Source organism: Peromyscus californicus, unplaced genomic scaffold (genome assembly GCF_007827085.1).
Source record: "Peromyscus californicus insignis strain IS unplaced genomic scaffold, ASM782708v3 Scaffold_1__1_contigs__length_55948999, whole genome shotgun sequence".
NCBI lineage: Eukaryota > Metazoa > Chordata > Mammalia > Rodentia > Cricetidae > Peromyscus > Peromyscus californicus.
The window spans coordinates 6,134,670-6,151,541 of record NW_026294492.1 but is presented as its reverse complement, the minus strand read 5'-3'; the positions used below and the strand labels follow the sequence as shown (position 1 = coordinate 6,151,541).

The 16,872-nt window shown below is 47.6% G+C and overlaps 2 protein-coding genes across 12 annotated transcripts in view; one reads left to right on the top strand and one right to left on the bottom strand.

Annotated features, from left to right (window-relative positions):
• The first annotated feature begins 8 nt into the window (after positions 1–8).
• Itgb1bp1 (integrin subunit beta 1 binding protein 1) lies at positions 9–13,099 on the top strand. 2 transcript variants are annotated; one of them, XM_052745824.1, is made up of 8 exons: positions 9–140; positions 3,746–3,833; positions 5,284–5,387; positions 7,528–7,606; positions 9,361–9,494; positions 11,678–11,770; positions 12,259–12,408; positions 12,856–13,099. In XM_052745824.1, exons 3-8 carry the CDS (start codon positions 5,316–5,318, stop codon positions 12,925–12,927), a joined length of 600 nt encoding a protein of 199 aa, XP_052601784.1. In that variant the 5' UTR covers positions 9–140; positions 3,746–3,833; positions 5,284–5,315; the 3' UTR covers positions 12,928–13,099. The 2 variants fall into 2 exon arrangements, with proteins under 2 accessions (XP_052601784.1, XP_052601785.1); XM_052745825.1 differs by lacking the exon at positions 3,746–3,833.
• A 795-nt stretch (positions 13,100–13,894) lies between these two features.
• Asap2 (ArfGAP with SH3 domain, ankyrin repeat and PH domain 2) overlaps positions 13,895–16,872 on the bottom strand; it is a 166,661-nt gene continuing 163,683 nt past the window's right edge. For all 10 annotated transcript variants that reach the window (XM_052745813.1, XM_052745804.1, XM_052745806.1 and 7 more), the window contains one exon: positions 13,895–16,371. In XM_052745813.1, the coding sequence (XP_052601773.1) occupies positions 16,297–16,371 (75 nt within the window). In that variant the 3' untranslated portion in view covers positions 13,895–16,296. The remainder of the gene's footprint in view (positions 16,372–16,872) is intronic.

Sequence of the window (16,872 nt, the reverse complement as noted above, 5' to 3'; positions counted from 1 at the left end):
CCTAGAGGACCGGGGCCGGGGAACTGGCAAAGCTGGAGCTGGATTGCGAACCGGAGTAGCCGCCCGGCTGCCGCTGCTTGAACCATCCTACACCCTGCGAGGAGCCAGAGGTCCGGGGACGAACGAACCCAGGCGGGGAGGTGAGAACCGGGCCGGGTGGCGCGGGGAGGTGGGGTCCCCCGGAGCCCGCCATCCGAGGCCCCACGCCCCGAGGCGGAGGCACCGACTGAGGCCAAATCGGGGAAAGGAAGAGGAGCCTCGGTGCCCGGTCAGGGAGGGACCCGCGTTCCCGTGACAGGTCCACCGCCCGCCTCCCCGAGGACCAGGCTCAGCAAGGGCCCTGAGGCCTCGCTCAGACTGCTCCTGCACCCCGACCCTGGGGTTGGAGTTGGCTGTCTGCATCCTCACTTGTGCAAGGCATGTGTGCAAAGAGCTTTGGACGCCTGCTCTTGTCTGGGTCCCCAAGTTAACTTTGTGAGGTGGGACAAGTTACCGAATCTCTGGCTTGGCTGCCTCCTGTGAATGCAGCTGGGCGTTCCCACTACTCCGGAGGCGCAGAGGACCCGGGGACCCGCTGCTCCTCATGGGCGGGAGTGAGGACTAGCGGTTTTTGGAGCGCCTGGTGCTGCATTTGGCGATGCTGGATGTTTTAGTACTAGTTGTGTTTGGGATATCACTTCCCAAGGCAATTCTCGGGACCCTCCGCTAACCTGTCTATCCACCGAGAACAACCCCAGCCCCGCCTTGGACTAGTTAGTTAGTTGAGAGAGCGAGAGTTTTAAATAGAAGATGGCATATTTTAATGCTGTGATCTGATCGACATTCAAGATGTGGGTCCTTTAGTCCAACCTAGAAGTCCAAGGAAGGCTTTCTTAGAAGAGGCCTGAAACAAGTTCTGAGAGGCGAGTAGCTGGCAAGAGACATAAAATGGAGAGTTCTGTGGGAGGAGAGGTTGGAGCACAGCGTAAGAGCACCCTGGGAACATGGATAGCACCGCTGAGAACCGAGGCGGCTTTGCGTTCCTGAGAGATGAACTGAGGGTGTAGCAGGTGGTGGGTGGAGAACCTTGAGTGTCTTGCCGGAGAGATTTGACCTTTAGTCCGTTACTGTGGGGAACCAGTGAAGGCTTTCCAGCAGGCTAACAGTGGTCTCTGACCTGTGTTTGAAAGAAATCTTTGTCATCTTTTTGGCTAAACTCTGGGGGCAGATCTTAGAGCCACAAGCCCTGTAGGACAAGACCACTTATCCCAAGAGCTGGCTCAGTGGTTAAGAGAATGCTCTTGATGAGGATCCAAGGTCGATTCCAAGCACCCGTGTTCAGTGGCTTAACACCAGTTTCAGGGAACCCAACTCCTACACACCCACAGTTTTGTTTTGTTTTTGTTTCTAAGGTAAAGGCTTTTTAATCCACCAAGTATCTTCAGTGGATCTGTGGATTCCTTCAATGTGTCAAACTGTGTACTTGGGCATTTTCTACAGATTGAGGATTCATCACATTTGCGATGAAAAGAATGTCATTAATCCAGCAAAGGTGTGGGGCTGGTGACAGTGCACTCTGGGATCCTGGTGCTTCATTGGATATGGGGGCTGAAGAGCAATGAGGGATTGATGATTTTCTGGTTTCTTTCAGTGATGGCTTAATTGCCTGAGTAGGAGAGACAAGGGAGGAGCTCGTCTGGAGGCAGGGGGGTATGTTCAGCCTTTGGCAGGTTTGCATTTGATGAACCTGTGAAACATCCAGCTGGTGGACAGCATCCCCAGGCTCACTTTTATGCATGAATAATTTAGAAGCAACGATAATTTGCTTAAGTACCTGCATCCGGAATAGCAGTAGATACCAAAGACCAAGCAGTTCTTTCCCCCTCCAGTTCCTGGATTCATGCCGGGAAGCAAGTTTGGAGATGTTGCAAAGGCCTTAGTGATGTCCAAATCATTGCCAAGGGTTTGTGGGTATGCTTCAGGATTCTACTAACAAGAGAACCAGATTTTATTTTTAAGTAACTTTTTAAATTAATATAAAAAGTATTTATTTATATATGTAATCATAACTCCATCTCTAATGAGTTCTGCATCCTCAAATTCAAACAACCCCAGATAATCATTTATTTATTTTTTGGTTGTTTTTTTTTTGAGACATGTTGTTTGTTTGTTTGTTCATTTTTTTGAGACATGGTTTCTCTCTGTAGCCCTGGGTCTCCTGGAACTCAATCTCTAGACCAGGCTGGCCTTGAACACAGAGAGCCTAGTGCTGGGATTAAAGGGGTGACACCAAGGCCCTGTGCCAGATTTTTAAAGCTGCATTGTGAAAAGAAGACCAACATTCCATTGTACCAAATAAGTGGAGCCTTTCCCCCTTATCATTATTTCCTAAATAACCCATCATAACAACTATTTCTGTAGCACTTACATGAGATGTAAACCTGAGGTTCAGCTCAGTGGCGACTTCTTGCCAAGTTACACTAAATAATTTAGAATTGATTTAAAGTATATGGGAAGGTAGGGGTGTGTGTGTGTGTGTGTGTGTGTGTGTGTGTGTGTGTGTGTGTGTGTAGGTTATAGGCATTTTGTGTAGTTATGGAACCGATCCTCTGTAGATACCAAGAGGTCTGCACTAAAATATAATGTGCCCAAGGGGGTCATCAACCAGTACTTGAACTATCACAGACGACTTCATGGTGCTGCTGGACTAACCTAGTTTGGCACAGGCCTGGGAATAGGGCTCTGCTGCCGTCAGTCCCTCACTGCAGGCGTCTTTGGGTGTGGAGTCATGCTTTGCAGCAACTTCTGCATGATCTTTCACACTCTTTGCGCCCACCCCAGGCGGTTAGTCCCATAGCGGGTGTCCAGCGGAGGTCTGTAGAGCAGACATCTGGCCACATCCTTGACTGCTCTGGAAACACCTCTATAGACGGTCACACTCAAACCATGCTTTCTTGTGGGCTGCCAGGCCTTGGACACTCTCTCCTCCTGCCCCTGCCCTTTTCTCTTTGAGTTTTCCTCATGGGAATGTTTGTTCTCCAATAGTTTGATTTTTCTTATTATCTACTCACTCCCACTAAAAGTGGACACACACATCCCCGCAATACACACACACACACACACACACACACACACACACATACACACACATCAAACACACACATACACTGCTGGGTCAGCTTTGTTCTTGTGCCCTGAGTCCCCAGCACCTAGGTGCTTCCTGCCTGTCTTAGGGTTTCTATTGCTGTGAAGAGACACCATGACCACAGCAACTCTTACAAAGGAAAGCATATAAATTAGGGAGGCTCACTTACAGTTCCGAGGCTTAGTCCTTTACCATCATGAAGGGACACGGCAGCGTGCAGGCAGACAGTGCTGGAGAAGGAGTTGAGAGTCCTCCATCTTGCAGGCAGGCAACAGGAAATGGTCTGTGACCCCGAGTGGTATCTTGAGCGTAGGCGACCTCAAAGCCCACCCCCACAGTGACACACTTCCTCCAACAAGGTTACACCTCTTAATGGTGCCTCTCCCTGTGGGAGCCATTTTCTTTCTAATCAGGACTGAGTGAGTGAGTCAGCCCTTCTTGCTACAAATAAAGTGAGCGTTGAGAAGAGGACTGGGTGAGAGGTTTTCTACACTCTCAGGCTCGGGCTGCCATGGCAAGTAGCCTAGCAGGTGGGCTGAGAGAGGGCTCTACAGGAACCAGCAGGAGCTCCGGGCTTGTTTCCGGTCCTCTACCCACTACCCATTTTCCTTCCTCTGCTAGGTCCACTGCTCAGCCTGGAAGGGGTGTGGCGCATCGGGAAGGGAAGCTCCTGAGCAGATCACTGTGTGTAGAACCTTGGAGAACACAAGTGAGTGTTTGGGTCTGGTGTAAGCATGATCTGTCGAGATCAGTATTGGGTAAAATGTGTCAGGATTGTCTTACCCAAAAATTCCGAGTTGAAAAGTGGGTCAAGACTCCCTCATCTACAAAATGTAGACCGTACCCCACCTTCCTATAAGTCCCTGCCTTTTCTTGTTGCAGGGAAGATGAGGAGCTGACACCTAGGAGTGCTTTTCATGTCAGATTTTTACTTCCAGGCTTTCTCTATGAACAGAAAAATGCACATTCACCAGGCATGGTAGTCCTGGCCTGTCATCGCAGCCCTTGGGAAGCTCAGACAAGAGCATCATGAGTTTACGTTTAGCCTGGGCTACATAGCCAGATTCTGTCTCAAGGGCTGGGGAAGAGGGCCTGCTGCTGCATGCCTGTAATCTCAGCATCGTAGAGGTAGAGGTGGGATCGGGAGTTTGGGGTCATCTTAGGTCATACATTGAGTTCAAGGCCAGCTTGACTCTGTCTCAAAATATTGGGGGTTGGGGTGCCAATGCTGGTGTACAGTCTTTATCTGGGATGTGTAGATACTTTCAACTCTTAGTCCTACCACTCCACCAAGTGCCTGAGGTTACTGGATCTCAGGGTCTTGGTTATAATGAGTCATGCATTTTAGTCAAATCTTGAATCACCTGAAAAGTAAGGCACCTGGATCTTTGAGAACTGGGCGATTTGTGTTAGTTTGGGAAAAAGTACTTTTCACCTATCAATACAGACAGGGATTTTTGGTTTGTTCCTTCACTTTTTGTAAATATTTTAAAAGAATTATTTATTTTTATGTGTATTAATGTTTTGCCTGCATGTGTGTTTGTGAGCCACATATGTGTCTGGTGCCTACAGAGGCCAGAAAAGGCATCAGATTCCCTGGAACTGGACTTATGGACTGTTGTAAGCTGCCATGTGGGTGCTGGGAACCTACAAGGTCCTCTACAAGAGCAACTGCTCTTAACCATTGAGCCAACTCTCCTGCCCTGTTTTGTTTGTAAATTGTATGTATGTATATATGTAAGTATGTATGTATTTGATGTGTATGTGTGTTTTTGTGTGTATACACCATAGGTATGCAGGTGCCATCAAAGAGCAGAAGAGTACACTGGATCCTCTGGAGCTAGAGCTGCAGGTGGTTGTAAGTCACCTGATGTCAGTGCTGGGAACCGAACTCAGGTCCTCTAGAAAAGCAGCAGGCACTCTGAGCGCTCCAGACATTCTGTAAAATCTTTGTTTTTGTTTTTCGAGACAGGGTTTCTCTGTGCAGCTTTGGAGCCTGTCCTGGATCTCACTCTGTAGACCAGGCTGGCCTCGAACTCATAGAGATCCACCTGGCTCTGCCTCCCGAGGGCTGGGATTAAAGGCGTGCACCACCACCACCTCACTGCTGATGCTGATTTCCTTGACAACCCTGCACACACTTTTTCCTTTTCCTCCAGGGCATCTTCTCTGGATCAAGCTATGGTGAAAGATGTTTCGCAAAGGCAAGAAGCGACACAGCAGCAGCAGTTCCCAGAGCAGTGAGATCAGCACCAAGAGCAAGGTGAGAGAGAGCGCATGCGCGGGGGTGGGACAGGTGCAGAGAGGACCAAGAGCAAGGTGAGAGAGCGCATGCTCGGGGTGGGACAGGAGCAGTTAAGACCAAGAGCAAGGTGAGAGAGAGCGCATGCGCGGGGCAGGAGCACAGAGCAATGAGGACGGCACTCCTAAACGGCTCGCACACAGTCCTGGCCACGCCAGATCCGACTCTTCACCTTACCTGGCACTCTGTGTTTGCTCTGATTTTATTATTTTGGTAATTGTCCGAAATTCTTAAATTCACTCAACAAAATGGACTAAAGCTATGAGTGGGTCTCATTAGAATACACTTTTGTTTGAACGATCGAGGTGCATGTGTGCCTCAGCACGTGTGTGGAGGTGGGGGAGACAACTGGCAGGAGTTGGTTCTAGGCGTCCGTCTTGGGGTTTCTATTGCTGTGAAGAGGCACTGTGACCATGGCAACTCTTAGAAAGGAAAACATTTCATTGGGGCTGGCTTCCAGTTCAGAGGGTTAGTCCATTATCATCATGGTGGGAAGCCTGGCAGCGTGCAGGCAGACATGGTGCTGGAGAAGGAGCTAGAGTCTTGATCTGCAGGCAGCAGGAAGTGAACTGCCTGCTGGGTGTAGCTTGAGCATATAGGACCTCAAAGCCCGCCTCCACAGTGACACACTTCCTCCAACAAGGCCACACCTCCTCATAGTGCCACTCCCTGCAGGCCAAGCATTCAAACACATGACTCTGTGGGGGCCGTTCCTGTTCACACCACCACAGCTTCCACGATGTGGATTGTGGGGGTAGAACTCAGGTTGTTGGGCCTGGGCAGCAAGTGCCCTTACCTCAGGGACCCGTATGCAGCGTCTTTTCTCCCCCTTCAGATAGGGTCTCAGGTAGCTCAGGCTGGCCCCAAAGTCACAGCAAGGAGTCCTGTAGCATAACCTTCATCTCCTGATTCTTTACCTCCCATGTGCTGAACTTAGGGGCATGGGCCAAAATGCTTGGCTCTAAATGTTTTTTTTTTTAATTTATTTTTAAAGATTTATTTTTAGTTATCTGTATACAAATGGGGGAGGGGTTACATGCAGGTGAGTGTGGCGACCCACAAAGCCCAAAAGAAGGCATTGGAACCCTGAAACTGGAGTTACGGTGAGTTCTGAGTTGCTCTGGGTGCTGGGAATTGAACTCGGGTCCTCTAGAAGAGCTGCACCATTTCAGCAGCCCATAAAATATTATTTTTAAATGATAGAAATTGCAGGCATTGAGGGGTGAGACCTCTTGGAGTCTAGGGCTTGCTGTGCGCCTAACGATATTTCCTTCACAGCATGTACCAGAGACTGTTTGAATGTCGCCTGGCAGTGCCAGTGACTTTGTGAAACACTCACCTTCTAAAGCAGGGTTTCCAGAAAGTGCTCTTTCTAAAGAAATGAGTGGTATGGACAGTAGAGTCCGGTGGAACTAATTACAGCGTTGAAATTTTGGCCTCCAGTTCTGTCGTTCTGTTCACATTGACAGCCGTGCTGTCTCGTAACCCCGGGCCTGCTGTGGGCCAGAAACTAGAGGGAATAGTTGCAGAGAGCCGGCTTAGGCACGGGGAGACTCGGTTCCTCTCGGTGTCAGACAGGGATGTCCATTGCTCAGTGGTTGGCTTTCCGCACAGGGTTCTTTTTTTTTTTTTTTTTTTTGTTTGGTTTTTCGAGACAGGGTTTCTCTGTGTAGCTTTGCGCCTTTCCTGGATCTCTGTAGCCCAGGCTGGCCTCGAACTCACAGAGATCTGCCTGGCTCTGCCTCCTGAGTGCTGGGATTAAAGGCGTGCGCCACCACCGCCCGGCACAGGGTTCTTTTGTGGTTCCATGGAAAGAACAGGACAGCAGGAGGAGGGGGTCACAAAGGCTCCAAGTGTAAGGCAGAGTAAGGGAGGGGAGCTGACGGCCAAGCCTCAGACTGAAGATGCTGACATCACGTGCACCCGGTGTCGTGTGGTTGCAAGAGCAGTCGCGTGTCACGTGGCTTTTGAAGTTTGCTGTGGAAAATGTCTTCAGCTGCCGTCCGTCTGCCAGAATAATCAACCAGATACTGTGTGTTAGCTCAGCTTCACAAGGAATTTGCCTCAGAGAAGACATATGTCTTACTGTGTTTCTTCGCAGTCCGTGGATTCCAGCCTTGGTGGTCTCTCGAGATCCAGCACCGTCGCCAGCCTCGATACCGACTCCACCAAAAGCTCAGGTATGAGGGGCCCGGTGACCTGGTGACTGATCTTGTGTTTACTCTCGTGGTTTTGGGTGGCTGAGCAAGGCCTTCTATCTCGGTTTTCCTCCCTCTCCTCTGCCACTTCTGGGAAGTTCAGAAACTTGATGAGACGGGGAAAGTGTTGTGCGGTAGGAGCCCTCTCCAAAGGCACGTAGGCAAAGTGTCCTCGGTGGGTCTGAGGGCAAGCATTCGAAAACATCCGTGCCAATGACTAAGCAGTTTCAAAGCAGCTTTTTAGTAGGCAGCGGGGACTGAATTATACTTGGGCTTAAGTGTTTTGGGGAACTGGGCGAATGTGTGAGTGGTGAAGGGTTTAGGAACCATTAACCTCAAAGGCTGCCTCCAGATACCCTAGTTGAGATGACAAGGGACACACAGGAAATGAGGACGTGTGTCCCAAACGTGCAGTTCTACAACCTCCTGAAACTGGTAGCTCCTTAGAAATTAGGCGACTCCTAACCGAGCTCTGTAAATAGCTGGTCATTGGAAATGCACTGCATTCATTTTCATTTTACCCAAGATAATGTTGTCCCATAAAATTTATTATCTTTACCTCCAGGTGTTAAAGGCTGGCAGTGTTTTCAAACAGTGGAAACGGTTGAGCTGTACTTCCTTAACATGGCAGGTGTCAGAAGTGGTTTGTGAGAGTTTCTGAACTGGCTAGATTTTGTTGCCATTTGATAAGGGACCTCTCACATTATTCTACATATACTTAAAAAAAGAAGTTGGCATTTCTGATTGAATGATAGAACGGGTGTCCTGAATCACGAGATAAAAAGGAACCCAAAGTAGTAGTTATGTATGATAAAGGTACCTACCATTCACTCTCTAGTTGGCTTTTACAGTTTTGCTTATTTTGAAATGAAGCTTATCAGCTCATTTGCCCCATTATTGATGCTTTTATATATCTGGTGTAGTCAGTCATTGAGGAAAAAGCTTAATAAAATTTTAAGTTCCTCCGTATTATATCAAGAAATCTTTCATTTAGAAACTTGTAACTAAGCAGCTGGGAGTGGAGCCAGGTATGGCAGTGCCCACCTTTAATCCCAGTGCTTAGAGGGAGGTGCATCTCTATGAGTTTGAGGCCAGCTTGGTCTACATAGTAAGTTCCAGGCTAGCCAGAGCTAGATGGTAAGACCTTGCCTCAAAAACCAGTAAAAAATAAAATAAAAAGCTAACGTGGAGTATGTCTTTAATCCCAGGACTCTGAGAGGCTGGGACGGGCAGCTCTGGGCTTCTAAGCCATCCTGGTGAACAGAGTGAGAGTTTCAAAATGAAATGGGGGCTGGAGAGACGGCTCAGAGGTTAAGAGCACTGACTGCTCTTCCAGAGGTCCTGGGTTCAATTCCCAGCAACCACATGGTGGCTCACAACCATCTGTAATGAGATCTGGTGCCCTCTTCTGGCCTGCTGTCATCCATGCTGTATACATAATAATAATAAAAAAATCTCAAAATGAAATGGACTGGGGGTGGCTGAGAGGTTAAGAGCACTGGCTGCTCTTGCAGAGGGGTCCTGGTTCAGTTCCCAGCTACCACATGGCAGCTTATAACTGTCTGCAACTCCAAGTGCAGGGAATCCATCCCCCTTTCCTGGCCTTCTCAGGCACTGCATTACATTTATACAGATGCAGGTAAAACACCTGTACATGAAAAATAAAAATAAATCTTTTAAAGAGAGAAAATGTTCCGGGAAGTAGGCACTGCTTTTCAAGTCTGTTGTGATCTTAGGACAGAGCAACAGTTTAGACACGTGTGCCGAGTTTCGAATAAAGTATGTTGGTGCCATCGAGAAACTGGACCTGTCTCAGGGGAAGAGTCTCCAAGGACCACTGGACCTGATAAATTATATAGATGTCGCCCAGGTGAGTGGCAGAGCAAAACCTGGTTCTAGTTGAAACCTCTGGCTGTGATGGTGTTGAATGTCCAGCCTTGAAGGAAAATGTTACCCTCGGGTCCACTGCAGGGTGCCCGCCATCTTTGACTGAAGCCTCGATCTCATCCTGGGGCAGCCTGAGTCACAGACTGGCAAGGCACCTGGAGATGGAGCCTCACAGGAGAAAAGTTTCTTTCTCCAGGCACAGAACTTCTTACTCTATGGGTTTGACTGGTCTCCTGGCTTACTGAAGAACTGACTGCGTTCACTGCTTGGACGTAGATTCTTCTAAAACAATCTGTCAAAGCCTTACTCTACTGAACGGGTTTCACAGATTTAAAAACTCGTGACATGGACCAAAAATACCTTTTGTTGTTGTTTTTGTTTTTTATCCAGACAGGGTTTCTCTATGTAGCCCTGCCTGTCCTGGAACTCTAGATCAAGCTGGCCTTGAGCTCAAGAGATCCACCTGCCTGTGCCTCCTGAGTGCTGGGATTAAAGGTGTGCATCACCACACCCGGCCTGTATCTTCTCTCTTTTTTTTTAATACTCCATTTTCATCAAGAATTTACGTGAGAGAGGTTTCAAAAATACACTAGGTGAGGTCAGGTCAATTAAAAAAAGTAATCACTGTAGGGCTGGAGATGTAGCTTGGTGGTTAAGAGCACTGGCTGCTCCTGCAGAGGACCTGCAGAGGTTCTGTTCCAGGACCCAGATGGAGCTCACAGCCACCTGTAGCTGCAGCTCCAGAGGACCAACGCTCTCTTCCGGCTTCCTCCGGCACTGCATGCTCATGGCACACATACATACATACAGGCAAAACACCCACATACACTAAAAAAATATGTATCTTACAAAAATCTATATGGAGAAAAATTAAGATAATGCCATACTGCTTATAAAATAAAATTATAAGATCTGTACAGTTACACTTTACACTTCAAGAGGCAGAGACAGGTAGATGTCTATGAGTTCAGGGCCATCATGGTTTACATAGCAAGAGCTCCAGAACAGCCAGAACAACATAGAGAGAACCTAAAATCTCTTAAGTCATGGAGACTGGGAGTATTAGATATGACTCCTATCTTTATGGCCATAAAGGAAGTTACTTAAAAGGAAAATTAGTGAATCTAATTTGCAGTTTGGCAGAACTTTTGGTAGAGATCATTAGTTATCCCCAATTTTAGCTTGGAATATGGTCACTCAAAGTATAAGTAACAAATATGGTCATTCAAATACAAGTATAAGTGACAAAGCATTATACAGAAAGACATTCAAAATTATATTATCATGTTCAAAATTATATTAGCACTCCCTTCACCCTGTAAGAATGGCTGAATTACTCATCCACCACAGAGCTTTTGTTTGATAAAATGCCGTTATTGACAGTGGCATTATTTTGAGTCTTCGATACGTGAGAAGTGATTGGCAGGGTGTTACTAATGCTGGGAAGGCCAAGAACTGAAGCATCTGGCCATGGCTCCATTACTGTAATTCATCATTTCCAGCATTCTTAGGTAGACGAGACTGGCTGATTTGCCGGGGGTGGGGGATGATCAGTTAGTTATCACCCACTGTTCTGTTTGTGGACAGCTCAGACTGCTGATGGATGGTTTCATGAGAGAAGTTAACTCATCAACAGCCTGTCATCCTGAGCCCTGGTAGCTGCAGCTACCAAGATGTATCTCAGCAGTCAGACAGAAATCGACTGTGAGAAAGACGTTGCCTGCTCCCTGATCACTCCCTGTCCTGACATGAGATGAGCTTTGAGGATTTGTAAACCTAAATAGTGTAAATTTTGTTTTGCTTGTTTTGAGACAGGTACATAGTCCTGGAACTATAGGCAAGGCTGGCCTCGAACTCACGAGATCCTTCTGCCTGTGCTCTCGAGTGCTGGGACTAAAAGCTTGTGCCACTCCTGACTTAACAGTGTAAATATTTTAATGTCACTAAGATCTGTGGCTAGGATCTCCATTTGCCATTAGGGTTCACACCCCAAAAGGACAGAGCAGTACACAGGGAGTAAATAGGATCTGAATTTGGGGGAAATATTTGTATAGACTGAACTCTAAAGGGTCGGAAGCTTCGATAGCCAGATACCAGAAGCAACAATCAACCTTAAGATGACTGTGTCGTTTTAATGCCTGTGGTATGACTTATTTCACTTTAAAGCAAGATGGAAAGCTGCCTTTTGTTCCCCTGGAGGAGGAGTTTATTCTGGGTGTTTCCAAGTACGGCATAAAAGTCTCAACCACGGATCAGCATGTAAGTGCAGCGCTCGGGAAGTACTTTCTAGGAAATCGGGACCCCCAGCCTTTAAGGGTACACTTGGACTTGGGTCTCCTGTGTCTTAGGGGGTGTTAATCTCTGCCCACTCCTTAGGGTGAACAGGGGCTCCATTTGTATTTCTCATATGTGTGGCCCCTGGTGTGTTTCATGCAGGGACCCCATGTCATTTGGAAGTAGCTGTTGGTTGGCGTGGAGGACGGGCAGAGATGAGGACAGCTTAGATGACCTTGCTCCTAGGTCTCTGGGTTTAAACAGGAGAGTGTGATTCTGAAAGCAAGTCACCCCATAACTAGGCATACTGGTGTCCCTTGGGCTGGGAAACTGTGTATTCTTTCACCCAGATCCACGGTCCTGCCCTTTCAAGCCTCCCAATGTGTTCTGTGTGGGGAGCGTGTTTCCCGAGAACTGAGAGACACTGGTAGCCATGTCCCAGCTTCCTGAAGGAGGTCTTGCGGTTTCCGCAGGGCGTTCTGCATAGGCATGCCCTGTATTTAATCATCCGGATGGTGTGTTATGACGATGGCCTGGGAGCCGGGAAGAGCCTGCTGGCACTCAAGACCACAGATGCAAGCAATGAAGAATACAGCCTGTGGGTTTACCAGTGTAACAGCCTGGTGAGTTAGCTCGGCTCGTTCCTGCTCAACAGTGAAAGGGTGACTCTGACTCTCCCACAGCTGTCTAGGGCTGAGCAAATGCTCTCCTCAGTGGCGGTCCTCAGAACGAATACCCACCCTTCCAGTAGCGACTCAGACAGGCTGGAGACTGCTCCTGCCGAGTAACACTGACCTGGGCTGGGTCAGCACTCCCTCCACTCCTGAGCTGCCGTCTTCTCCCGTTCAGGGCTTAGCAGCAGCCCTTACATCTGCCTGTCTCAGGAGAGCTTAAGGCGGGGCAGGTGCTGAAGTGTAGATTCGGAGGGAGGCAACGTGAGGTGGTGGATAAAGTTTCTGGAGAGATGTGTCAACTCTGTTCTCACATCTTTTTGTCCATTAGTTCCTTGGGCATCCTGTACAATGTGTTTTGGTCATATTTGCAACAATGTATCTCTTTGTACAATGCAGGAGCAAGCCCAAGCAATCTGCAAGGTTTTATCCACAGCATTTGACTCTGTGTTGACATCAGACAAGTCCTGAACTCTGCAGTCACGTGGAAGCTGACCCATCTGAGAGCTCACCTGGTCCTCCATCTTTCAGCTTTCCATTGGCAGCGGTGAACTATTAGAGGGTGTAATGCCCCGACCCAGTTTTCTAAAGGAAGTGTAATGTGTAAAATATCAGCCATCATTAAAAGGCGTCGTTAATAGTACGTTAACTTCCAATAAATTACCTACTTTCTGAGCTAAAAAGAAACCTTGGGGCCGGACAGACGGCTTAGGAGTTAAGAGCACTTGGGTTCAATTCCAAGCACCTACATGGTGGCTCTAAACTGCCTGTAACTCCAGTTCCAGGAGAGCCGACGCCCCCTGCTGGCTTCCTCAGGTACCAGGCATACATGTGGTGTACATACGTACATGCAGCTACTCAAGCATACACATAATAAAATCTACAGATAAGATAAAGAAACCTCTGTTGTCTTTTTAAAATGCAAACAAGCTTAATGAATACTCATGTGTCATAGAAGTTCGCGCTGATTGAGACTTGCACCCTGTACCTTCACAGGAACTCGGGGTCACTTGCTTGGAACTCTGGGTTAGGGACAGGCATAGATTTGAACTGGGGAACCTCAATTCCACATGACCTTGGAGTGATGACAGCAGTGTCCAGATGAACAGCACCCTAACAGAAGGCCCTGTCTGTACAATACCCAGCACACTCATGTTTATCTCAGTTGAGAGACCCTTAGAAGGGCGTCTGCTGGCTTTTACAGGTGGCTTTTTTTGCCAGGCGGTGGTGGCACACGCCTTTAATCCCAGCACTCGGGAGGCAGAGCCAGGCGGATCTCTGTGAGTTCAAGGCCAGCCTGGTCTACAGAGTGAGATCCAGGAAAGGCGCAAAGCTACACAGAGAAACCCTGTCTCGAAAAACCAAAAAAAAAAAAATCTCATGTCCACGTTCTCTCTGTGGAGTGCCAGTAGCTAACACTTTAGAGATGAAAACCATGTCCATTTAAAAGTACTTTATTTTTTTTTCCAGTCAAGTGACTGGTTAACAGGAAGTCAATTTATTAAACATGCTCTAGTTATAAATCACGGCATTAAGGACAATGAAAATAATCCGTTTAGGTTATACAGTATATACAGTTGCACGGCAACACGACCAGAGTGATCAGGTGAATGAATTGAATATCATACATCTCAAAATAGCATTCTCGGCCGCAGGTCATGCTCCACCCTCAACAGATCACACCAATCTGTGCACCATATTTCTGAGTCATTTTCCCTCCAAGTCAGACCTGATGGAAAGTGGCAAAAAAAATAAAGTAAAATAAAAAAAAGAAGCCTGAATTCCACAGCTGACACTTGTGAAATGTAAACTTTAAATATAAATAGATATCTACAGTGTTTTCCTTTCAGTTACTTTTTCTTCTCTATTTGCAAAGAGCAAATAACTAAGGAAGGATAATTAGGAGGGAAGTCAATAGGATTTCTCATCGGGTAGAAAGCACTATCCGTTACCACCCAATAGCACCACCAGAAAGTGGAAAAAGATTTCCTAGGCGTTTAAGTACCGGTGAACCCGATAGGTTAGCTTGGGACTGGAGTTAAAATGTTGACATAAATCAACTTGATTCCTCAGAGAGCTGGCACCAGGTCACCAAAGACCGATGATACATACAGATGCTGGGGGGGGGGGGGTCGCCGTCAGAGAGGTATTGGGAAGTGCAATGTGCAAAATGCATCTGTTCACGCTCTGAAGCCTACGAGAAAAGTGACTAGGAGGAGGGCTCAAACGTTAGAAATGAACAAGTAGTGTTGGGGGGGGGGGAGGGAGAGAGAGAGAGAGAAAGAGAGAGAGAGAGAGACTGACTTTAATTACAGATCTAACATGTTTTTACCCAGAATCTTAAAGACCATCACTGTATGGCATCCTAAAACATTCCAGTTTGTCCTGCTTTCTTTGAAACAAAGACAGGAAGGTCCGTGCTCGTCAGAGCCTTGCGCAAAGAGAGTCAGGACGGCGCCGCTTCAGTCAAGTGTGCCACCCCGACAGCGTCACCGCCCAACAAGTCAAGCTCACACTTCAGTCCGTTCCTTTTGCTCACACTCCAGCCTGTGCTCACACCCATGCTTGCCTCTTTACTCCGAAAGAGTGCCAGAATCGCCCATATCCCTGCCATGACTTTTATGCTTACAGTTATCAAATAGAGGTATGACAGTCAAGTTCATGAAACTAATGAGTTTTGATTTTTATCATATACAACCCAGTTCCCCTCCCCCACCCCGCATATTGTAAGTTTAAACGTTACGTGATGGCCTTACAAAGTGTAATTGGGATGTTTGGGGGGTACTGGGCTCCCCCCGGATCTACGGATTTCTGATATGATCTTGAATACAAAAAACTGGACAGGCTAAATTTCAAGACAGTGTAGCTACCGTTCCTTTCGGAGAATCCTATGAGAGACAAGACAGGAAGCTAAGCAGGTGTCCTCGGGAGCTGGGAGGGGAAGGCAGCGGCACACGCCAGGACACGGCGAGGAATGTGCTGCTTACCGTGGTCTGCACCACGTGTCCTACTTGTCTACAGCTGCTTTCTGCGTGACGGGGGACGCTGAAGGAGGCAAATCCTAAAACACCTAGGGCAGACGAGCTAGTGTAAAGGACTGCTTTGCAATCCATCATCCTTAGTTTTCAACCAAATTCAGGAAGTGCAGTAACGCCGGTGCAGAACAGACGGCTAATCGCTGTGTCGTAATAACCCATCAGCGGTATGCCACGTATGACTGTTCACAACAACGGGTCACATGTACATGCAGGAGATCATGGCAGCTGCCACCTCACAGGCTGGGGCCAGAAAAGTACACGGCTAACAGGTAAATTGCTAAGTTGCTTTAAACAGACACACTGGCTGGGTTTTCAAAGGAATATATGTCTTTCAAGGTGAATGGATGGATGGCATTTGCGGATAAAGTTCAGGGTCTGGCCACAGACTGAAGCAGCGTGGTACTGGCCTGCTAAACTGTGCTAAAGTGAACCAACGTCAGAACCGGGTTAAGGAAAGCGGTAAGAATCCCCCAAATTCATTTAAGCATTTTTTTTTTTTTTTTTTAGGCTCAGCTACTCCTGAAAATGCAGGATCCTGGGTCTAGAGTTAAAATAGCTTTTCGTCCCCTCCCCTCCCCCCTTTTAGGAAATTCTGCTTTTCCTAGTAAAAGTATAGCAATGTTGCGTGAAAAACACAACCTATAAAAAGAATCTGCTTACATATAAAAACTGCCTTTGAGTTTTCAGAACAGAACGGGGAGAGGATGGGCTGGATCCGTGAGACTGGCTATCGCTAGTCTTGGTACCAATAACAAAACGGAACGTTCAACGGTTACAGAAAGGCCTTCTGTTCAGTAGCAATCTAGTCAGCAATAAAGTGCACAAACGACACGGGGAAGGCTCCTTTGCGGCTGGGGTCTCCGTCGATGTGGCCGATCTGAAACGAGCAAGTTTGGGTTACAAACATTACAACCCCGAAGCGGCAACCCAACGTTTGTTTGTTCAGAGAGATTTCCCCTGCCAAGCAATGTCGGAAACCAGCCACTTCATCCTTCCCTTCTTCCTTCCCACCTGTGATGGCCTCCTTCCACACGCCCTCATACACCCCTCGGCTGCCCACAGGTGAGCACAGATGTTGTCCCTGGGCCCCAGCAATATGGAAGGCACCAGGGTAGCCATCTGGATCCACTCCCAATTAGTCCGTGAATGAAGAAACTGTACTCGAAGTCGTTAAGACTTGGCAAAACGTGGCTCCATTCATATTTCATCAGGCATTTGTAGAAAGGCTTTAAAAATTCAGTCTGGGTAAATAACATACGGGATATCCATGCTCAACCATGTTCATGGTATTAGCAAATAACATTCTAAAGGAAAGTTGTCAAACTGAGAATTCTGGGTTCTTGGGAGGGGGCAGGCTCTGTAGTCATGGCTAACGTTT